Source organism: Ctenopharyngodon idella, chromosome 1 (assembly GCF_019924925.1).
Source record: "Ctenopharyngodon idella isolate HZGC_01 chromosome 1, HZGC01, whole genome shotgun sequence".
In the NCBI taxonomy this organism is placed as follows: domain Eukaryota; kingdom Metazoa; phylum Chordata; class Actinopteri; order Cypriniformes; family Xenocyprididae; genus Ctenopharyngodon; species Ctenopharyngodon idella.
In genome coordinates this window covers 39,846,393-39,869,750 of record NC_067220.1, presented here as the reverse complement: position 1 = coordinate 39,869,750, position 23,358 = coordinate 39,846,393, and the positions used below count along the sequence as shown (strand labels likewise).

At 38.7% G+C, this 23,358-nt stretch overlaps 1 protein-coding gene across 1 annotated transcript; it reads left to right on the top strand.

Moving 5' to 3' along the window:
• Nucleotides 1-388: 388 nt before the first annotated feature.
• On the top strand, nt 389-22,232 carry spred2a (sprouty related EVH1 domain containing 2a). Its single transcript, XM_051899443.1, has 6 exons — nt 389-793; nt 14,659-14,842; nt 14,935-15,103; nt 15,204-15,268; nt 17,831-17,980; nt 19,515-22,232. Exons 1-6 carry the CDS (start codon nt 768-770, stop codon nt 20,202-20,204), a joined length of 1,284 nt encoding a protein of 427 aa, XP_051755403.1. The 5' UTR covers nt 389-767; the 3' UTR covers nt 20,205-22,232.
• The last annotated feature ends 1,126 nt before the right edge of the window (nt 22,233-23,358 follow it).

Sequence of the window (23,358 nt, the reverse complement as noted above, 5' to 3'; positions counted from 1 at the left end):
AAAACAAAAAATCTTTTAGAACAACTGTTTATTGAAAGTTACTTTGGGGAACCGAAATTGGTTCTTCTATTGCTTCACTGCAAAAGCCCCCTTTCTGAACCTTTATTTTATTGCATGTGTAGACCATTTAGAAACCAGCTGCCATGCTTAAACTGGACTTCCAGCAGTGCCAGATCACAGAAATGTGTGTTCTCAAGAACTTTATTTTTTAGAATTAGTACTGGGACATCATAACCTACGGATTAAGGTGAGCGAGAGGAGGCACTATGGCAGGACGTTGGCATAGCTCGTCACGCTGGAGATCCCTCAGTCCAAAACGGGCTGCAGTCGTTCCAATGTGACGTCATTGCTTCCGCAAGCCCCCCCTCCCTCCCCCACCCCCCCAGTGTCGGCGGCGCTCGCCTGCTGCTGACTACACAATCCAACATGGAGTAGTGAGAGATGGGGGCTCCTCTTCGAGACCAGCGCGCAGGCTTCAGCCACGGCAGGCGACGCGAGGCGAAAAATCATCGATACAGCCATCGGGATGTTGCATAACGCGAGGATTCCTGGCTCTTTAAGCAGATGCATTGCAAACCGTGACGGATAAAGTGCAGTGCTTGAAGGAAGAACGAAAATAAGGAACGCTGAAACGGATTTGGGGGAAACTCGTTGATGCACTGGACTTTAAAAAAAAGGCGAGGTGGAAAATCGAGACAACATGAAGCCCGAACGCTGCGCGCCCGCGGTGGGATATTATTTTTATTGTAGGTGAAACGAGGGGAAAAATGACTGAGGAATCGCACCCAGACGAGTGAGTATTCACTTTTTAAGAAAACGAAGCATGTGGACACGAATGGAAATCTTATCCTGTGTCCAAGAATGTGTTCCCGAGCTGTACGAGGGGTCAGTCAAATGCAGGGAATTCGTGCATGCGCTTCTGAGAGGGACGTTGGAGATGTTAATACTAAGAAACAATGCAGTGTCAAAGAGATTTGAGTGCTGGGCCCCTGCTGCAGGGCTCTGGTCTCAAACCGAGAACGGGGGGAGGAGGAGGGGCTCGAGCGGAAACATTTTGTGGTGAGATCCTTTACCGAATTCCTTATATCACCTCGGCCCTAAAGATGAATTACCGCTCCGAGGAAGCAAATAGACGACTGCTAAGTTTATAAACATACAATGCCGGAGCAATGAGCTTGTGTAGGCTCTCAGAGCGGCCGTTCTTGGTGTCTTTCTTTGTGGTGGTCTGACATGCTATATCCGCCATTTCTTTTTCGTGAATCGCTCTCATTTGCATACTGTCCTTCATTCATAAAAATACAGGCGGGGGCGCGCACAGCAGAGAGAGAGCGCCTCAGAGCTGTCCTGATGTTAAAGCAGGCCCTATATGGCATATATAGGCCTATATATGCGTTTTAAATGTTGAATTTAATCAGGCCGTTTCTTCCATTTGCAAAAACAAACGCGAGTGTAAACAAGTTACATGAATGTAGCGCATAGTATCGGTCGTCATAACAGTAGTCTGTCCTACTGTTTAGCAAGTAGGCTATAGTTTAGTTACTGTTTGGTGATTGTGTGTGTGTGTGTGTTTTTTTTTTTTTTTTTTTTTTTTTTTGCCACATTCTCCTGCATTACATAAACACTCGTATATCTTTCTTCACGGTATTTGACTCGGACGATCAAAGTCTCGTTAATAGCATTAGGGCCGCGTTAAATGGCTCGTTAACTCCGTGAGCTCTTTAGGGGCTTAAAATCAACTTCTGTAACATACACTCAATCTGTATTAACAAGGCGATGTTTATTTGGACTGTCTTTTATGCCGCAAAACGATTATGTGTAATGAGAGCTTTAATAGCCTATTCTGAAGAATATTATTTAGAGGAGACTGTGTTGTAACATTTTGTTTCAACGTCTGTAACTCGTGTTTTAGTATTACGTTATCTCAAAATGTATACTAGACATTACTTTTCCTTAACCCGTGAAAATTAATGTCATGTAGCCTACAAAGAGTGCCGTTGTTATAATTTTCCATACTCCTGGAGGTTAACGCTAATTGAAAACATGGACATTACATATTTTGTTCTTGAATTAATTATGATAATCAAATTGACATAGACAACTAGGAAAACACAACACAGACAAACAATTATAACGTATGTGTGTTTAAACACGTTAAAAACATTTACTTTGCCTTTACACAGTAGCTAACCGTCAGATGTCTTAAAGACGTTTTAAACGTAACGTTTTCTGTTATATATTTATGATAATGAATCATGACAGATACAGCTACCACGTGTTGCTATGGTTACCGTCTCGCGCAACGGCGATTTTTGTTCGCGAACTTACATCTGACTGAACTTGTAATATAACTTTTTGATCACTGAAACATCGTTAAAATACATCAATTTATAAACAAGGACCATCCTAAACTTAGTATGAATCGCTTGTTGTGCAAAAGTTACATTTATCATTTTAATTGCTTGAACTCAACTTATATTTCCTCAACTAGAAATGTATCTCAAGAGCGTAACCCCGAAGCTGGCGGGGGATTTCTCTTACTTTAATTTATGGCACACTCACACCCGTTTGAGTAAATACGTGTATCACACTGGGATGTAAAGGCCCATATAATAGCCTGGGGTTGTGAAATGTTGACTTTTATCGGCGGAGGGGAGGGCTATGGGCTACTCCAAAAATGGGAGGAGGTTTCTGAGAAGGCGCTCCCGGAATGATTGTGAAGGGAAACAATGGTGAGAGGATTAAACAAAGATCCGGCGGAAGTGAAAGAGGTGGGTGAAGCGGTGAAGCATAACTTTGCTGTCACGCCCCTCGATTGTTTGATTCTCAATGACGTGCCAAAAATAAATGGATTACTCTGCACAGTTCACTTCACTGCAAGGAAATCTTTCTCCTTTACTTAATAAGCATATCTCACTTTTTGTATAGTCTGAACCGTTATGGCCCCAGGTATTACAGATTGGAGTGCCATGTCTCGAAACGTATATCTGGGACTTAAAAAAGTCCACTGCATGAGGTTGCAAAGCAGTTGCAACCAGAATGCTATGCTTTTTTGTTTGAGCTAACTTCGCTGACTTAACTGACCCCACAAAGTGTCCAATGCTTTTCATCTAATTTAAAATTTTTAAAACATACTTTTGTTTGTGAAATGTGTTGCTTGAAAAAGTGTATCTTTTCTCATTTTGTTATCTCATGCATTGTTTAATTGTGACTTAAAGGGATAGTTCACCCAAAAATGAAAATTATTCCATGATTTATTTACCCTCAAGCCATCCTAGGTGTATATGACTATCTTCTTTCAGACTAACACAATCGGGGATACATTTAAAAATATCCTTAGTCCCCCAAGGTTTATAATTGTTGTGAATGGGGGCCCAAATTCTGAAGACAAAAAAAAAAAGCATCCATCCATAAAAAAAATTAATCCATATGACACCCGGGGGGGGGGGGGGGGGGGGGGGGGGGTCTTCTGAAGGGAATCGATGCGTTTGTGTAAGACAAATATCCTTATTTATAAATATATCCTTACAAATATCCTTAATGTAAAGTACAATAACGAGCTTCCGGCGCGACAGCCATACGCATTCGATGTACGTCCAAAAAGCGTTAACTTCCGCGACGTAGTATGCTACGCCATGACGTACAACGCTATGTCCTTTGCTATAATGTGTTGTACGTCATGTCATCGTGTAGAACGTCATGGCATTGTGTACTACGTCGCGGAAGTTAACGCTTTTTGGACATACGTCAAATGCGTATGGCTGTCACACAGAAAGCGCGTTATTTTACTTTATAAAGTTTTAAATGAGGATATTTGTCTTACACAAACACATCGATTCGCTTCTGAAGGCCTTTATTAACCCCCTGGAGTCATATGGATTAATTTTTTCATGGATAGATGCATTTTTTTTTTTTGTCTTCAGAATTTGGGCTCCCATTCATAACCATTATAAACCTTGGAGGACTAAGGATATTTTTGAATATATCTCCGATTGTGTTCGTCTGAAAGGAGATATTGCTTAAAAGTGTTGTCTTATTGCTTAAAAGTGTTGTTTTAGGATTTTGGATTGGCCTTTTAAGCAGTTTTACTATAATAAGCTACACTGTGCTAAATTTTTACTCGAAACCATTGGTGGCCTTTGCCTGCTTTATGTATTTTGAGTTTGCTTGAGTGATGTTGTCTAAATAGGTCACTGTCCTGTGCTGTTCTCGCTACTTCCTGTGTGTTATTGCAATTGACCTCTTGGCCATTAGGTCTTGTATCACCACAATGCATATCTGCTCTCGTTGTCACAAAGTTCCATTTTTCAAAATTAACTGTATAATTGGGGTTCATTGTGACTGAAAATTTATAAATATCAAGGGGAGCTTTAAAGGACTAAAAAATGAAAATGTTGTCATCATTTACTCATGTCATTACAACCTTGTAACATTGTAACAACCTTCTTCAGGGGTGAGTAAATGATGACAAGATTTTTGTTTTGGTTGAACTATTCCTTTAAAATGTTAAACATTTTAGAGTTTTTTGGAAACTCTAGAATGCTGGTGTTTTTTTTGGAGTGGAATGCAAGTTCCTCAAAAACGTGCTGAGCAAACCAGTGGCTCCCCATTGGTAATGACTGTAGCCTGAAGGTGTGTGAACGTGCTCACGTGAACTGGCTGGCGCCCAGACCTCAGACCCGGATGCCCTATGGGCCATTTGGGAGGGGAGGAATGCAATCTATATTGATCAAACCAGCATGACCTATATGCAGCACCATTATGGGTCAATAATATCTGAGAGGGAAAGAGAGAGTGACATTGAGGTAAAGTCAGTCCAGATGAACTGTTCTGATGGATTTACGGTAAGGATAAGGATTGATTTCCGAGTCAGCCACTCGCTGGAAGTGTTAGGGTAGTGAGATACAGAAAGAAGAGACTGCTGACGGGAATTGAGTTCTAAAGAGTGGAAGAAGATCGGAATAAAACATTTTTCCTTTGTTTGTTGTGCATTGTGTTGGGAGACAATGGCAGCTGCATTTGTCATTGCATTGTGTACACTAGTGCTGTGTATCGCCAAGAATCTGGCAATACGATATTTATCACGACATAGGGGTTACGATATATTGTGATACTTAAGAAAGGCGATATATTGTGATTTTTCTTTCTTTTTTTTCTTTTTTTTTTAGGAAGCTGATCTAATTTGAGAAAAACTGTATGATAAAGAACACACACTATCATATGCCTAAAACCTGATAAATTAAGCGACCCCAATAACATGATATTTATCCCCCAGAATGCGAATTTTACCAGGAGAACCCCGCCAAAAAGTGGATTTTACCCCCCAGAATGTGAGTTTTTGGGCTAGTTTTCAGTAGCAATTGGGCGGATTTTATGTTGAAAACCTTGCAAACCTGGTTATAATGACCATTAATGTCTGTATTAGTTAGCTTATGTACTAGCAGAGCATACAGATACCCGATTAGCCTGATAGCTTTGTACATGAATTTGCACTTACTCTACATGTATTCACAATCATCTTTAATGTAATTACTTGTTAAATCAAGTGTTAAATGTCCAAACAGTTTATCAAGTAAAAGAAATGTTCAGTTTGTTTTATGCACTATATAGTAAGCTATACATATTTTAAATTAATATCATTCGTATGTACTCTATGTATAATTATTAACTGATAGTTGATAGTAGGGATGTAACGATGCACCGTGAGTCGGTTGAAAATCGATAAAAAATATATGTGACGATTCAAGTCGGTTGAGATGTTAAAGAATCGTGATACACATTTTAAACCGCAGGGGCGCTGTCGCTGAAGCTGATTACTGTGACGCGCTTTACAGGCACGAGAGCAGCGAGCAAGTCGAGCATCAAGCGCAGCAGTGGTAATCGCTGATGTTAAGGACGACCCATCCTCATTCAAACCCTGACAGCAACATAGTGACGGAACGGATCCGGCCCACATCTGGTCCGCGTATAAACCACATGTACCAGATGAGGGCCGGATCTGGGCCAGACTATGTTGCTGCCTGGGAATGCAGGATTGGCGGCATTTACAAAGACTAAACATGAAAGCGTTAAGGTGCAGATACCGCAAGATGATGTTGATATACACTAATACACACTAATAGCAGTCGGCAAATGTAAGATCTGTGTTTTCATGGCAAAAGATACGGCCGTTTTCTGTCGTAGAAAGTTATTCTGGTCTATGACGTTAAATGATGGACAAAACAGCGCGAACAAATAAACACAGCGCGCAAGTGAATTACAGCAGTGTGAGCACAGTGACAAAGCTTGCACGTAAAATGTAAACTTGCAGAAATCGCAAATCCCAAACTCAAGCACAAAAAAATATGATTGTGCACACCAATCAACACGTTGTGAGGAGAAATAACAAAACCGCGAGTCCTGACAGGTCTCACACGCACAGAACTGACCACAAGCGCGAGTTCTGTTCTGCACGCGCGCAATTCTAAAACACGCGTGAGCTCAAATCTTACGCACACGAGTCAGTTTCGACAGGGGCCGGTGTCCAAACCTATGTTAACAAATGCTATTGGCTGCTGGCCTTCTCTGAAACTCTTATTTCGATTGGCTGCAATTGTATTACGTTAACGATGTCCTCCTGTTGTGATTGGCTGTTGTTGGCCCTCTTCGAACAAAGACACTCAAAACGGGTTGTGTTGGGAATGGGAGTAAAGTTTTCTTTCTAAATCCATACATCTAAGTAGCTGCTGTGTTGGGAATCAGATGGCAGGCAGTAAAGTTTTCTTAGTAAAGTCTGAGTAGCGGTAAGATTCTTTGTGAATTGGAGCAGCCCTACGGAAGACCTCAGACCATGCATTATTATTAAAATGCTGTATTCCTTTAAGGGATGCGTTTTCTTCATATGTTCATATGTCTTAATAGCTGTAAGATTCTTTGTGCATTGGAGCAGCAGGTTTCTATTAAGGCAAACATGCTGAGTTTCATAAATATATGATACAAATTATAAATGGTCAGCTATTTCAAATGAAAGATGAAGGTTGATATTAATGTTGTACACTAGAGGAAGCCACAGGATATGGAATATTTTAAGCCTAAATGTTTTTCCTATCAGTTCCCATCCATTTGAATGGAAATGCATCTAGTTCATTTGTATAACTATGGTGTACTGACAGAATAGTTTTAGAGTAGAAATATGTAAAAGGCTTATAGATGATTAAATGTTTATTTAACTTTTATAGACCCCAATAAAACATTTTCAAATTGCCAGACATGATTAAATATATTGCTGTCCATTTAAAATGAGGATATAATTTTATTTGCCTTTTGAAGAAAATCTAAATTAAGATTTCTATAAAGACACACTTACAGACTGTTGTGGTGAAAAAGGAACATATACAGACAGCACATTCTCATATAACCTGAAACCAGTAACTGCAGTAACTGCAGCACAAGAATTATTCCATACAGGCCTATCCGTTTTTTTCTAACTGTCTTAAGTTATATGACAGTTTGTCCTGTGTAGTATTTCTGCATTATAGTGTTATAATTTCTACAAAAATATCACATGATTTATTTATTAGAGTGTTGGTAATGGGCGATGGTGCTTAGGCTCCGATGATTGCTGCTTGCGGCTATTTAGAAAATGCTTTATGTGCATGATCTGAACGAGATACAGAATGAACCGCCAATATTTTATGATTATGCCTACACATCATTTAATGTTGAAGAAAATATCGAATGTTTAACGAATGCCCAATATCAAACTCAACTTTACCGTTGTTTCAAACCAACTTAAGTTAAAATTATATAGTAAGAAAACGTTTTTTATGTCTAAATCAAGAAAACAGATCATGAAAAAACAACTTGTTATGCGATCACGATTGTTATGCCGAGATCACGTATCAGATGTATGAACTTAAAAAGAAAATTTTACTGCCTGCCACCTCAACACAACCCGTTCTGAGTGTCTTTGTTCGAAGAGGGCCAACAACAGCCAATCACAACAGGAGGACATCGTTAACATAATACAATTGCAGCCGATCGAAATAAGAGTTTCAGAGAAGGCCAGCAGCCAATAGCATTTGATAACACAGGGTTGGACACCGCCCCCTGTCGAAACTGAATCGTTTGCGTAAGATTTGAGCTCACGCGTGTGTTTTAGAATTGCGTGCAGAACAGAACTCGCGCTTGTGGTCAGTTCTGTGCGTGAGACCTGTCAGGACTCGCGGTTTTGTTATTTCTCCTCACAACGTGTTGATTGGTGTGCACAATCATATTTTTTTGTGCTTGAGTTTGGGATTTGCGATTTCTTCAAGTTTACATTTTATGTGCAAGCTTTGCAACTGTGCGCATACTGCTGTAATTCACTTGTGCGCTGTGTTTATGCGCTCGCGCATCATTTAACGTCATACTGGTCTGCCTCATCTAACGTTAGCGAAAATATGACTTCCACAGACTGAAGGAGAAAGCTGTGCTTGCGCATGTATTGAATTTGTTGTACTCTTTGTAAATGTGTACATAGAGTTTTGGTAACGCTTTACAATAAGGTTCATTAGTTAACTACTTTAGTTAACATGAACTAAGAATCAGTGGCGTGTTTAGGTTATTGGGGGCCCTAAGCAAATCTCCGGGAGGGGGCCACATGATCGCGTTCCCGGGGGTTTATCAGCTGGCAAGTTTCAATGCACATTTAAGAGTGCAGGTTGCAACTGTTATTAACAATAATGGAAAGATTAGGCTTATCAGTATGTCACAATATCACCCTGTTTGGACTTTGTTTTCTGTTTTGCATCATTTCCTGCAAGTCTGTCATCATAGTTATGCATTTTGACTCACAAGGTTGCAATTCGATTCAGCATCAGTTATTTTGGATATACTGTATATCAGGTACAGTACATGGCAAATTTTCTCAAGAAAAAAAATCTCTCAACTAATGCTGTAAAATATACATGGATCAGTTGGTACTACATTAATATTGTAGGTTAAAATTATCTTATTTGTATACAAACTTAAATTACACTTAAGGAAATTTTTATAATAATAAAGTTATAATAGGCCTAGTAACTTTAAAATTATTTATTTATTTTTTTAAATATAAACATTTAAATGGTGGCTGTCAGCTTGATGGATTTTTTCAAACATGCATTATATAGGCTATTAAAGAACATTAAAAATTATAATTAATATGTAATATGGTGCATATAGGCTATTAAGCTAAATGCTCCTCTCTAGAGTTCATTTTTCTAGCTAACTAACGAGTTTATGGTCATGATGAATATGTTTGTTCTGAGGTAAATGTGACGTTACCTTTGTTTATTACAAGATATTTTAGTAACGTCTTTTTGAAACAATGATTGAGTGCGATTACACGAGACATGATATGGATTTCGGTAAGTTGTTCTGTATCTTTTAACATACCTTTAGTTCATTCATGTTTATTTCGCGCTGTAACTGGTATTAAAGCGGAGGAGAGGATCCAGTGGCATAACTTTGTTTTAAAAAGTGGATGGGACAGGAATGTGTGTGTGTGGGGGGGTGTATTGTAATTGTATCATTACAATAATAAATGCACAAAATTTATTGATATAGACCTCATGTTTAATATGATAGTTTTGTCCTTACATCTACTATAATACTTTACTTTATAGATATTGTTAGTCTCGAGAATATTTACATTATCCAATAAATACTTTGATCCACATTTAGTTTTAAGTTGTCTTAATGGGCTAGTGGTAGAACTTTTGTTCAGCGTGCCAGAGGTTCTGGGTTATAATCCGCCCTCGTGTTACTTATTTTATTTTTTTCTCATTAAAACCAAAGAAGTTCATCAGTGATTGTATATCAAGAGCAGGGACGCGTTTATGCACATTTTGTTTTGTGATTTCACCGGAACGAGTAGAGTCTCCGGCCGCAACAGCGCTAACTGATAGATTGAAGCGCTCGTCCATGTGAAGACTGCGTAGTGTGCACGAGCGCCAAGAGAACACTGTTGCGCCACTGATAACAGCGGCAACGAGCACTCAACATGATTTAAACAACAACACATTCCAGTGCCAGATCGCCTATTATTTAACACAAATTAACAAATTACTAATCCACTAGATATGTTTCTTTGGTATTAGTATACATCCATGCCGCGAGATGTTTCAAAAAGTGGTGGGGACAATATCGACCCTGGCAAAAAGTGGTGGGGACATGTCCCACCCGTCCCACCCGCAAATTACGCCTATCAGAGGATCAGTTCACATGTTCACATCAGGCTGCCGCTTCTCTAGAACTGAGGCGTTACGATCTGTCACGGCACATTAAAGAGCACCAAATCCGTTTTCTTGCGCTTTTTAAAGTGGGTATATGCAAATCCTTGACCTTTCCTAGTTCCTTTCCGTAGACTACACCACCGTGGGGTCCCCCTCGGGGAGAAATCGCGGGGCCCCACGCAATTGCACGCTACTGCTAAGAATGAACAATTCTTTAGCATTTATTAATCTTTGTTATTGTTAATTTCAACATTTACTAATACATTATTAAAATCTTGTTAACATTAGTTAATTCACTGTGAACTAACATGAACAAACAATAAACAGCTGGATTTTTATTAACTAACATTAAGGAAAAGATTAATAAATACTGCAGCAAATGTATTGCTCATTGTTAGTTCATGTTAGTTAATATAATGTTAACATGACACCTTACTGTAAAATGTTACTGGATTTTTTAATAACATGAAAATTATTATAGCATATTTTTCTAAATGTGTTCAAAAGTAATTCTTGAAAGTGTAAAGATACAAATTATAGCAAATATTAAAATCTTGCCTTTATAGCGATGTGAAACCTCTGTCACTGTTGTACTTAGATTTTACTTATTATATCTGCAGCCTCTTGACCAGACAGACACAGCAGGAGCTGAACGGAAACAAACCTCCTCCCGAGAAAACGGTGTTGGAAGATCCAATTGGACGGACTTTTTTGGGATTAGTTCTAAAATTTAAATTTAGTTTTGTTATTTGACCCAAGATATTTTATTTCACAAAGAAATATGTAGCATTTTGTCTTAGAAATAATAAAATAATACTTTTTCATTTATAATTTGTCTTAAATTTCATTTTGTTAAAAAAAATTGTGAGAAAATCGTATCGTGAAACAAGTATCGTGAATCGTATCACATCGTGAGTTGAGTGAATCGTTACATCCCTAGTTGATAGGGACCCAATTTCAAGGGAGGACCCGATTTGTCATGACACTGGAATAATTTTATCGTCTTGTGAGCTGGGTTTGCAAACGCTAACGCTAGCGATGCACCCTTGCACTTCTCTGCATCACAGTTTACGTTCTGAGATAACACTGCCATCAAGCGGTCGGGTTTAAACCAAACAAAAAGCAACTAACACGAATCTTGGATGTAAACAAATAAATAAATATTGATACAGTATTTTTGAGAATCAGTATAGATATAGTAGTAAATATAATACTGCGATATTCATGTGTATCAATATTTTCTCACACCCCTAGTGTACACTGTGAATTAGTCACTTTCATGTTTACATTTAATCATTTAGCAGATTTTATCCAAAAAAACTTAGTACAAGATTAGCTATTTATAGTCTGATGATCAAAATCTTATATCATGCTATGAGCAATTTTATCTCACGGTAACAGTATATTCCACAATATAGTCATTTATCTTTTTCACAAAAAAATTTTGGAAAATTAATTAAATCCTTTTTATCTGTTTGGACACAAACCAAAACATCAGATTGTTAATAACAAGTGCATTAAAAGTCTGAAAGTAATTTTAGACTCCAGCAAAACCTCAGGCTGAGATAAGGAGGAAATGAACTCGTGTTCTTGAAGTTTTTCCTTGGCCATGTGCTGTTTTTAATGCAAGTTCCTGTGTAAATGGCCTTTAAATGTTCTCTACACCATGATTACTGCTCCTGCCTGACTTTGTTCAGTGCTGGAGAAAATTCCTTTAACCAATCAGGTACATTCCAAATCGCCATGTTGCAATTGACCCTTCGCAAAGACCCGCCCCCCTTAGTTACTGTTGCTTTGTCCGACAAGCTATGGCGCTGTCACGCCACACAGAGTGAAAAATACATTGCGGAGCATAGAAGACACTGACAACACGTCGACAGACAAGACAGAGCAGGATACTTATGATATTAAACAAAGTCCCAGCTTTCCAATTATGTAATTTTTTTAAGAAATTCGAACAATAAAAACCATTTCATGCTTTCATGTGTCGTGACAGATCGCTGTAGCGCCTCAGCTCAAGCAGCTCGTGAACCGATCATCTCTTCTTACTAGTTAATTTATTATAGCATTAAATAAACATCAATGAACATGAGAAAGAATGTTGTTTCAAACGCGGAAAGACGTCAGTACACACCATTTTTCAAGTTCAAGTCCACTGAGGTTAATCTTCTAACTCCTGACTGCTTTGTCGGACAAAATGGCGGATTTGGCGTTATGATTGGTTAGATCGCTTGTCAATCAAACTCCCGGTGAAGGGTCAATTGACAAAATCAATGTCAATTTATGATTAAGCATTTTCTTGATCAAGCATTGATGTCATTTCCATTCTATACATAAGCTTTTTTAAAAAAAATTTATTACCAAAGTAGCTTAAGAAACTAAATATGAGCATGATGGGTATTTGTATTTGGACACTTATGCTACACTTTAAAATGAATTTTTAGACATGAGCTGTGAATGAATTCTCTTTGAAAGTTGAGGTGGTATATGCCAGTTGTTCTGATGTTGACTGGCGAGTTAATTCCTCCATTAATACGAGGTAAAGATGAGACTGTAATCGAAGTTCCCATGCTCTGCCGCACTCAGTATGTAAATTACATTCTGAGAAATCCTGATCCTAAGTTTTGCATTTGTTAAACCGTCTGTCATATTTTGCACATGGTTGCACATAAAAATAGGTTAAGCATTTCGGATGGCATTATCATATCTCTGCATAAGGCGTATCACTGTCTTTAAACAACGACAGAAAATCTCATTAGCATAACGAACATCATCCTCTTTAAGATTTTAGTACACCTTATTTGCAATGCAGAGCTGTCATTTGTTAGCTCAGATATCTTCCAGAATGGAGTATGACGTCATCATTATGAGTCGAGGCTCATATCAGACTGCTTAGGTTAAATGCTGATATATTAGCATAAGCTTTGACATTATTGAACCAAGAAGCGCCAAAGGCTTGTTTGACACTCAATTTAGCATATATATATAAATATTTATATTTAGAAATATATTTTATATAATTGTGGCTGTTTATATATTTATTATATATTTTTATATTAAATATTTAATTAAATGTAGCATCTTAAAATATATATGACAATTTGACCTTTTCATGACATTACAAGTCAAATGGTTTCAAATGCAAATAACCCCAAGAAAAATTTTCATGTCAAAAAAGTTAAAATGTACACTGTCCGGCCAAAAAAATAAGTTGTTGTTCTTGATTATGATTTCACTTTTTTAACTTTAGTTAGTGTGTAATGTTGCTGTTTGAGCATAAACAACGTCTGCAAAGTTACGAAGTTCAATGCAAAGAGAGATATTTTCTTTCACAGAAATCACTTTTTAAGGACTACAACAAATGGCTGGTAGGGACTACAACGAGTTTCATCCTGGGTTGGTGACATCACAAACCCCAAAATTTACATAAACCCTGCCCCGCGAGAACATGCAACAAAGGGGGTGAGGCCATGTTGGGCTGCTTTAGAGAAGAGGAAGAGTTGTTGTAGTAGAGTGTTGTTACCATGCTGTCATTTTATGCCAGACTGCTTCACAAACGAGGGTCAATTCAATGCTGGATTTGCACAAAAGATTAACATGACGGCACATGCTAGTCGATGAATTGAATCAACTCCACAGCAACTACATAAATTTATCCACTAACTGTTCAGAAACGTCCAGATTCATTCTAAAAGTTGTAAGTTCTTCCTGAGTCTCTCAGTCAGTGTCCGACTCCGGTTTGAACAATGTAATGCTGAATACCGTTACTGACAATCCTCATTTTGGCTGCGTGAGATTCTCCAGCTTTGTTGTTGTTGAGCAACCGAAGTGCAAGCTGTTGAAAGCCCTCTTTTGGAAAGGAGGCGGGGAGCAGCAGCTGATTTGCATTTAAAAGGACACAAAAACGGCGTGTTTTTGCTCACACCCACATATAGGCAAATTTGACAAGCTACAATATATGATCTGTGGGGTATTTTGAGCTGAAACTTCATAGACACATTCTGGGGACACCGGAAACTTATATTACATCTTGTGAAAATGGGCATAATAGGTTCCCTTTAAATTCATTGAACATCTTTGGGATGTGCTGGAGGAGACTTTACAGAGTGCTTGACTTTTGCATTGTCAATACAAGATCTTCTTGATGCATTTGCCTATTTAAATCCAAATAGTGACTTTTTTTTGTTAGCCAGGCAGTGTATAATGATTAAGATGTGTACACTTTCAAGGTGTAAGGAAAATGTTTTTATTTCTTGCTTGATGGTTACATCACTTGGCATTTGTAGTCATTATTAAATCTACATTTTTATTGAAAATGAAATAAATGTGTGTAAACAACATGAATACAAAGTGTACATTTCTTCTTTTAATCATCTCTGACATTCTTGTATGTCATTAAACCACATCCTTCTGTCTCTCCCTGCAGTGACAGTTACATAGTGCGAGTGAAAGCTGTGGTAATGACGAGGGATGAGTCTAGCGGGGGTTGGCTGGCTCAGGAGGGCGGAGGTCTCAGTCGAGTGGGTGTCTGTAAGGTGGTCCCAGCTGACCTGGAGCTCCTGGGACGCAACGGCTTTCTCATCTTTGGCGAGAGACTCAAAGACAAGCAGGTTAGAGAGCTGATGCATGCGAGGTTTCATTGTATGGTTCAAAAATCAGATTCTTCAAGACTAATATCTTCTTCTTTCTCTGTGTTGAGCAGGTGATCCTGCAGTGCTTTCTAAAGAAAGATCTGGTTTACACTAAAGCCACGCCCACTTTCCATCACTGGCGAGTGGACAACAGGAAGTGTGGCCTGTCGTTCCAGAGCCCAGCCGACGCCAGAGCGTTTGATCGCGGTGTGAGGAAGGCGATCGAGGACCTCACAGAGGGTGAGTGGATCCGTGAGGGAGTTGAGAAAGGCATTGTGTTCATTGTTCAATATGTAGCATGTTGACTAAGATTATAGCATGAATCTTGCTTTTTCTCCAGGCTCCACTACTTCTTCCTCCACCCTGCAGAATGAAGCCGAACTGGGTGATGATGATGTTTTCACGGTGAGTCTCCCTACAGTCTGATCAGAGTCTCTGTATTTACGTATTTGCCCTTGAATGGCATAAAAGAGTTTATTATTATTTATTTTTTAAGGGGATAATTTCAGTAATTTCATTTATATACACCACTTTGGCAATCCATAGTAATAAATGGCAAGATTTACTTGCACATGTTGTTTTAATATGACAAATGTCATGCTTCTGTGGATGTTTCTGAGTGAAATTGTTGAATCAGAGTTTCGAAATGATTCATTCAGACATTTCAAAATGATTCATAGAAATGAATCAGTCTTATCAGCCTTATCTAAAAGCTTTTAAAACATCTTGGCATTGCTTAACTTTATATGACCAGCAAAGTCATTGTGACTAATCAGGAATATTGAACATATCAACAGGGAATTATTATCTTCTTCCTTTTTTCTATTCATTTATCTACCCAACTTCTGAGAATAGATGCTATTAATGGGTCACTTGCCATCATTTTTCTGATGGATGGTTTTGTGTGTGTGTGTGAGCTGTGCTCAGGAAGTGACCTTTGCTCCCTTTGTCCTCCTATTGCTCCTAATTCAACACAACAATGCCACAACAAAGCCTTCGGATACAAGAGTCCATTTAACACACACGCACACATTCAAAAGCCCAAGGTTATACAGAGTAGAAACGTGAATGTGTGTTTCTTTTGCTTTGACTTCAGGCTTTAGGTGTTCAGTGATCAGCGTTTGCCATGGTCGCTCAGCAGTGGTGTTCCTCTAATCGCTAACTTTAGAAGTTTATGACTCACAGCTATTCATACAAGCCCAGCCAGACACTGATTATTACTAATCAGAGTAGTCAGTCGCTCCTAAGTTTAGAGAGAGAGAGAGAGATGGGATGTGTGCTGTAGGTTTAGAATGGGCAGCAGCTGTTGGATGTCTAATTCCCTCTGAGGTAAAGTCTAAAGTGATAATTAGCACAGCCACAAATACATTTCCATCCAGACATTATGCAAACAACTCTGTATGTACTTAGTATGTCTGTAGATTCACACTCACATTTACACTCAAGACTCTTTCATCTATCTATCTATCTATCTATCTATCTATCTATCTGTCTGTCTGTCTGTCTGTCTGTCTGTCTGTCTCTGTCTAAATTGGTGGAAATTATAATTACTATATTTTTATGCATTATAATTAACTATATTATAAATTATATAATATAAATATTAATGACATTGTGTATTATAATTAAGGCAATACATGCACTTTACAAATTAAAAATAAATAATAACATATTTATAAGTGAATAGTATAAATTACCTTATAAATTTAACAAGATCACATATGCTTTTATGTTTTTTGTAAATATGTCTATAACCTTATTATTTATGGTGAACATTTACATTTAACAAAACGACCCATGTTTTTTTACAGTAAAATTATGTTAAGAAATTTAGAAGTAAAATGAACATTTACAGTAAAAAAAAAAAAAAAAATATATATATATATATATATATAACAAGACAATAGATGTACTTTCATGTTAACATATTGTTAAAAATATGTTTGGTTGTTTGTTTTTGTAATTTCTGGTTAAAATGTTAAAGAATATTCCCTGAAGTCCAAAAAGACGCATCACATTTTCTTATATTTTATTTAAATAGTCATGTTTTTTTCTTATTTTCTTATGTTGCCAGTTATGTATACTGGGGAGTTTGTTACATTATGTTGTGTAGTTAATGTTTATTGCATTATTTTAGTGTCACATGTTACCCTGATGCTGCAGCTGCCAGATTTTTGCTGTAAATTTAACAAAAGTGTTTTACAGTGTAGTGTAGATTTCAGTCTTTGCAGAAGAAAGGAGCCAGATGACTTGAGAGAGGCGAGCTGTGTTTGTAATCATCTCAAGCTCACACACACACACACACACACACACACACACACACACACACACACACACACACTCTCTCTCTTGAGTTATTGATGGCCCTGTGGCTCTCTGTCAACTCTTAAAGCAGATGCTCACACACACACACACACACACAAACACACACACACACACACACACACACACACTGCTGGCTCTAAACTCAGGCTCCAGGCTTCAGGAAGAGCCACAGGAAGGAGACAGTGTGGATTTCAGGGGTTGAAGGTCAGAGATAATAGTGCTGATGATAGTTCTCAAGCACTTCATTTACACAAACCTTGCACACCCAGACACAGGGTCATAGGTCAAGCAAAATGACCCATGCAGAGTTGTTGTGGAACATTTTAAAAGCTTTTATATACAGACACTTTCTGCATTTTCTCTGACATGGTGAAAGTTAAATGTGAAGTTCTCAATGATTTGATGCATTTAAATGTTTTATTTTTCTTCTCTGAAGCCCAGCTATAATTAATCTTATATCATGGTAATGTTATAAATCACAACACAGTTATTTTTGCTGGAAATTCAACGAGAAATACAACTCGGTGTGACCCTCGTTCAAGGGCGGGGAGTCATTTGGTTTGTGCCAAGTCACCATGATCCTGCCAACATGCTCAAATTGGGAAACAATTTCTATTCTTGCTCTCTCTGTCTGTCCATCAGAATGCCACAGACAGCTCGTCTAACTCTTCTCAGAAGAGAGAGCCGTCCATGCAGACGCTCGCACCCATCAGCTTCTCTGAGCCCCACCATTGCATTCTGGGACATCTCTACGACCAGCACAGGCACTCTGACCGTTACTACCTGGAACAGGCGAGTTTGTATAAATAATCTGTTTGTGCAACATTTACTCAAGTTATTTGTCATCACAATGTACTGTTTTTTACTGCACTTTGAGTCCTTACTTGCAGTCCATTATTTAGACACTAGAGGCAGTATACTGTTCAGCCAGACTTTTTTTTTTTTTTTTTAAAGTTTGTTCTTGCAAACTGCTTTTTTTCTCAGTTCACTTTTGGGTTAACTGAAGAAAAATGACTAAGTTTGATTCTTTTAAAGGGGACATATCATGAAAATCGGACTCTTTCCGTGTTTAAGTGCTATAATCGGGTCCCCGATGCATCTACAACCCAGAAAACGTGAAAAAGGACAACCTAGTAACTTCGTTTTGACGAGCCTTTCTCTGCAAGCATGTGAAAAAACGAGCCGCTCAGATTTCGCTCCCCCTGTGATGTAGGAAGGGGATCTTATTATAATATTACCACCCCTTAATCTGCACGTTTTCACTCATGGTGCCGTCATTTTGTTTTCGCAAGCGAAAGCGGTGTACCAGTTCTAACACCATGGCAAAAGTTAGAGCAAAGCATGCTAACTGTTCTGTCGTTGGCTGCACAGACGAGCACAGAACACTATTTAGAGTCTCGTTAGATTAGAGTTGACCCTGGCAAGCTTAATTGCTAAAAAAAGGAGCGTTTCTGTCCGAGCGATATTTTGGAAAAAATAACAGAACATTCACAGCATTTGATAGCAATCATAAAAGTTAGCCTGGTGTGTATGGCTCTGCTTGGCAAACAGGTACGCTATGTTTAATGGACGTCCATAAGGGTTTTGCACAAAAGATTAACATGATGGCACATGCTAGTCGATGAGTTGAATCAACTACATTAATTTATCCACTAACCGTTCAGAAACATCTAGATTCATTCTAAAAGTTGTAACTTCTTCCTGAGTCTCTCCATCAGTGTCCGATTCCGGTTACAACATTGTAAGGCTGAACACCGTTACTGACATTCGTCATTTTGGCTGCGTGAGATTCTCCAGCTTTGTTGTTGTTGAGCAACTGAAGCGCGAGCTGTTAAAGCTCCGCCCTTTTTTTGGGCAGGGAGCAGCAGCTCATTTGCATTTAAAGGGACACACAAAAAAACAGCATGTTTTTGCTCACACCCAAATAGGGGCAAATTTGACAAGCTATAATAAATGATCAGTGGGGTATTTTGAGCTGAAACTTCACAGACACATTCTGGGGACACCAGAGACTTATATTACATCTTGTGAAAAGGGGCATAATAGGCCCCCTTTGAAGATTAAAGATTCAAGTTGGAATAAAATATGACTTAATTTAGTCAGAAAAGGTATCACTTTGCATCTTTTGTTTCAGTGTGGTTTCATTCTTTTTATGCCTCTTTAGGCTTTAAAGATAAGAGGTGGCAATAAGTGATATTAAATTTTTATCATAAAATACTGAGATATGTGTTCAAGTTCAACCATTCTACTTCCATTTCATTCTTCTTATATCTATATCCAGCTTGTGTTTAACTCTCTAAACGTTCTCTATGTTTCTGCCATTCAGACGGTGCCCATGTTCCCATGTTCACGTCACGTAAGGTTTCACGAGGAGGACGAGGAAATCGTACGGATTAATCCACGAGAGCGCTCTTGGTTAACGGGCTACGAGGACTATCGCCACGCCACCACAGCCACACGAGGCAAACCTCTGCGGCCAGATGCCACGGACGCTTACGTTCACCTCGCTAAGATCGAACCTCCCAAACACGACTACACTTACTCTTACCCACTCAGTGGGGATGGACACACTACCCGCGACAGCAAAACGGGCATTGGCGGTGGCGTGGTCACTGGTCAGCCACGGCCACTGACTGCCAAATGGCTGCCACGGCGTGTGGAGGACAGCAGAGAGCGCTTACGGTGCGTGTACTGTCAAAACATGTTCAGTCCGGCCGAAAACGGGCGCGGACGCTGTCAGGAAGCTCCGGACCCCGTGCAGACGTGCATTCGTCGGGTGAGCTTCATGTGGTGTGCGGACAGCCTGCTCTACCATTGCATGTCGGACCCCGAGGGCGACTATTCGGACCCCTGTTCCTGCGACGCCAGCGAAGAGCGATTCTGCCTGCGCTGGCTAGCACTCCTGGGACTGTCGCTGTTAGCGCCCTGCATGTGCTGTTACGTGCCATTGCGAGCGTGCTACCACTGTGGCGTCGCGTGCCACTGCTGCGGCGGCAAGCACAAAGCCGCGGGTTGAGCGGGGAAATATGCGAGCACACCAGCAGCTGGGAAAAACTACAGCGTGAAATGCAAATGAAAAGTGGAAAAATGAACTTGTGGCTGCATTTGTGTTTTGCTCCCCCAATTTTGTTTTGTTTTCTCAATTTTATTGTACTGGACAGCTGTCCTGGTTTGTATTTTTCTTTGTTTTTAAAAGAGTAACCCTCAGCTTCCATTTAAAAGACTACACGATAAATATTCATTTATATATGAAAAGTATATATAAATATATGTAGATATAAATATATAAATCCAGGTACTTTATATTTTTATGCTCATCTGCTTTGAAGGTTTGAATTATCTTCCTTCCGTCTCGTCTGTGTTTTAATATGTTGGTTTGATTTGATTTTACTCTCCCGGCGTCAGCCTTTCGTTATGTCTCTCCAGTCAGAGGCTTCTCTTCTACTGTGATCCACTCCGTCTACATAAGACAAACCCAGAGGAATCCAAAATAGCTGACCTGTAGGACGGTAGATCTTGTGTATGTGTGTATGCGCGTGTGTGTGTGTGAGGTCAGAACGGATGTTGGAAATGACATTTTGCCAAATTGCCAATATTAATTTGCTGTGCGCAAACTGATGGCAAACACATTGCTGCCCAAATGTAAAGCAGGTGTGTGGGTGAATCTCATGAAAACATGTGCAGGTCATATTTTACCCCAAAATAAAAAGAAAATGGGCTTTATTTTGCCTATTTTAGGACCTTTTAGCATTACTTTCATGACAATTAAGCATGTTTGCCAACCAAAGTGTCATTACCGTAATGCAAAAAATTCTCATTACCATAATGTTCTTCTAATTTCCATTATTTTAATTGTGTTTTTTATTACAAGAAAAGAGGGAAGAGTACACCAAATACTACTATTATGTATAAATAGTTCACATTTTTTCATATTCCGGTAATGAGAGTAAGATTGCTGTAATGAAATGGCGTGCTTAATTGTCATGAAAATAATGAAAATACCTGAAAGTTTTATTTTCAAAAAGTACATTTGTTGGTTGCTTTCGGGGTGAGATATGAGTTGGACATGTTCTTATAAGGTTTTGTGAGGTGTATGTGCCTGCCTGTTATCGATGTTATGAAAACCAGCCTCAAAATCGATGTACCCCACCTACAGGACGAAAATCAAGATGTCTTTTTCTCTGCCTTTGTCTTAAGCACAACACAAACTAGTAAAACTAACAAACAAGAAAAAACAACCATCTAAACACTGTGCAAGTTGTTGTGAAGTTCTCAAAATATATTTCCAGTTGCTGGCCTATCAGCATCATCCTTCAAAACAACATCCAGCCAATCAGTGGACTGTGACAGCGTTGTCATGACGACTGTGATCCTATTTGTCAGCTGATGTTTTATGTCCTATTTGTCTCTCTTTCTCGTGTCTATCATCTCTTTTCCCCCTCTTCCTGTGAAAAGCTTTTGCAGTAGTACTATCTGATGCGTGACAAAGAGGAGCAGTTTTATTTTTTTATCGGTGTCCAGGAGAGTGAGTTCTCTGTCTGTCTGATGCTCCTGAACATTCTGAGATTAAAAGAAAGTGCCTGAATCAGCCAGTGCCGTCTCACCCCTTCTGTCCATCTCCAAATCATTAATGTTACGTGGCTGTTATTTCTTCCTTTTGACATCTTTGGGACATGATTGCTTCAATTACAAGAGGTAAAATTTTGCCACAACCAGTCCTTTTTTCCCCCCTGAACCGGTTACAACCACAACATGCTACGCACATCAAGATCATTTGTTGATTGCTCTATAGAGCAAAACAGTAGGGTTTCAGAAGTAAAATCTTATTCATTTTCTCCATAGAGAAAATTTATTTTTTAGCAACAACATACATGCTTCACAAGCTCAGAGATTGTCAAATGTTGGTATACTAATATAAAAGTCACAAGTCAGTGTCATTTCAACTGTTTAAAAAAACTGTTCCCAACACTCAAACTATTTATATATTTGTATATATTTGAATATTTTGTAACAAATATATCAATAAAAATATATTGAATATAAATATATTTGTTCTTATATAAAATGACATATGTTTTGTATATCTCTATATATGTGCACACACATTGGGTGCTTCTCAATACTCAAATTGATGCTTCCTCATTTCCTCGCTCCTCCGTCCTCCAGCCCGTGACCCGGAGACCGATCGAACTCAGCCATCTTGAATGGCATCTCAATTCTCTAATTTCACAGCAAAGAGTGAGCAAGCTTCCTGAGGAGTCATGAGCGAGGATACACAGGTGTATCCTTCCCTCACATCCTATGGGGTGGGGCTAAGACACGAGGAAAGGAAACGAGGATGCACAAATAAGAAATGAGAAGCACCCATTAAAACTCTATACAGACACTTCCACCTTTCCGGGGTTCTCAGAAGCGGAAGTCGTCATAGTTGCGTAAACTTCTATAGTGGTGAATGGGAGACGTCAGCAAATATAATTTTTTTATTTCCATTTGCTCCAATAGCAAAAGAAATATCCATAATAGAGTTTCTACGACTTTCCAAAGGAGGGAAAAAATATAGAGAGGTTGATTATGTTGGTCCGAAGAGAGAAAGACGTTACATTTGCCGTCATTCCCTCAGCCGTTGTATTAGAAACACCCTCACAGCAGCATTAATTTGGTTTTGTAATTTATTGACAAGGTAATATAACACAATATGTGTTCCAAATGTATATTATATTTTTAAAAATGAAAATATGAAAAACTTTACTAGATTTGCAATGATGATAAAATACAGTCGGTCCATTCGTTGAACTTTTTGTTAATGTGAATTAAAGCGTTAGTTCACCCAAAAAAGAAATTTCTGTCATTAATTACTCACCCTCAAGTCGTTCCACACCTGTAAGACCTTCATCTTCGGAACACAAATTAACATATTTTTGATTAAATTTTAGAGCTTTCTGTACCTCCATAGACAGCTACGCAACTGAAACTTTGACGCTTTAAAAAGTTCATAAAGAGATCGTAAAACTAATCCATATGAATTGAGCAGTTTAGTCCAAATTTTCTGAAGTGACTCGATCGCTTTATATGATGAACAGATTTAAATTAGGCTTATATTCACATATAAACACTGATCAACTCGCACATCAGTTGTGTAAACAGAAGCTCAAGCATGTTTGCTTGATGCG

What these genes read in the sequence shown, in the direction of transcription:
- spred2a (XM_051899443.1), top strand. Translation starts at nt 768, where the DNA reads ATGACTGAGGAATCGCACCCAGACGA. An exon ending in AGAGACTCAAAGACAAGCAG is followed by an intron (nt 14,843 to 14,934) that starts GTTAGAGAGCTG and finishes TGTGTTGAGCAG; the next exon opens with GTGATCCTGCAGTGCTTTCT. An exon ending in GTGATGATGATGTTTTCACG is followed by an intron (nt 15,269 to 17,830) that starts GTGAGTCTCCCT and finishes TCTGTCCATCAG; the next exon opens with AATGCCACAGACAGCTCGTC.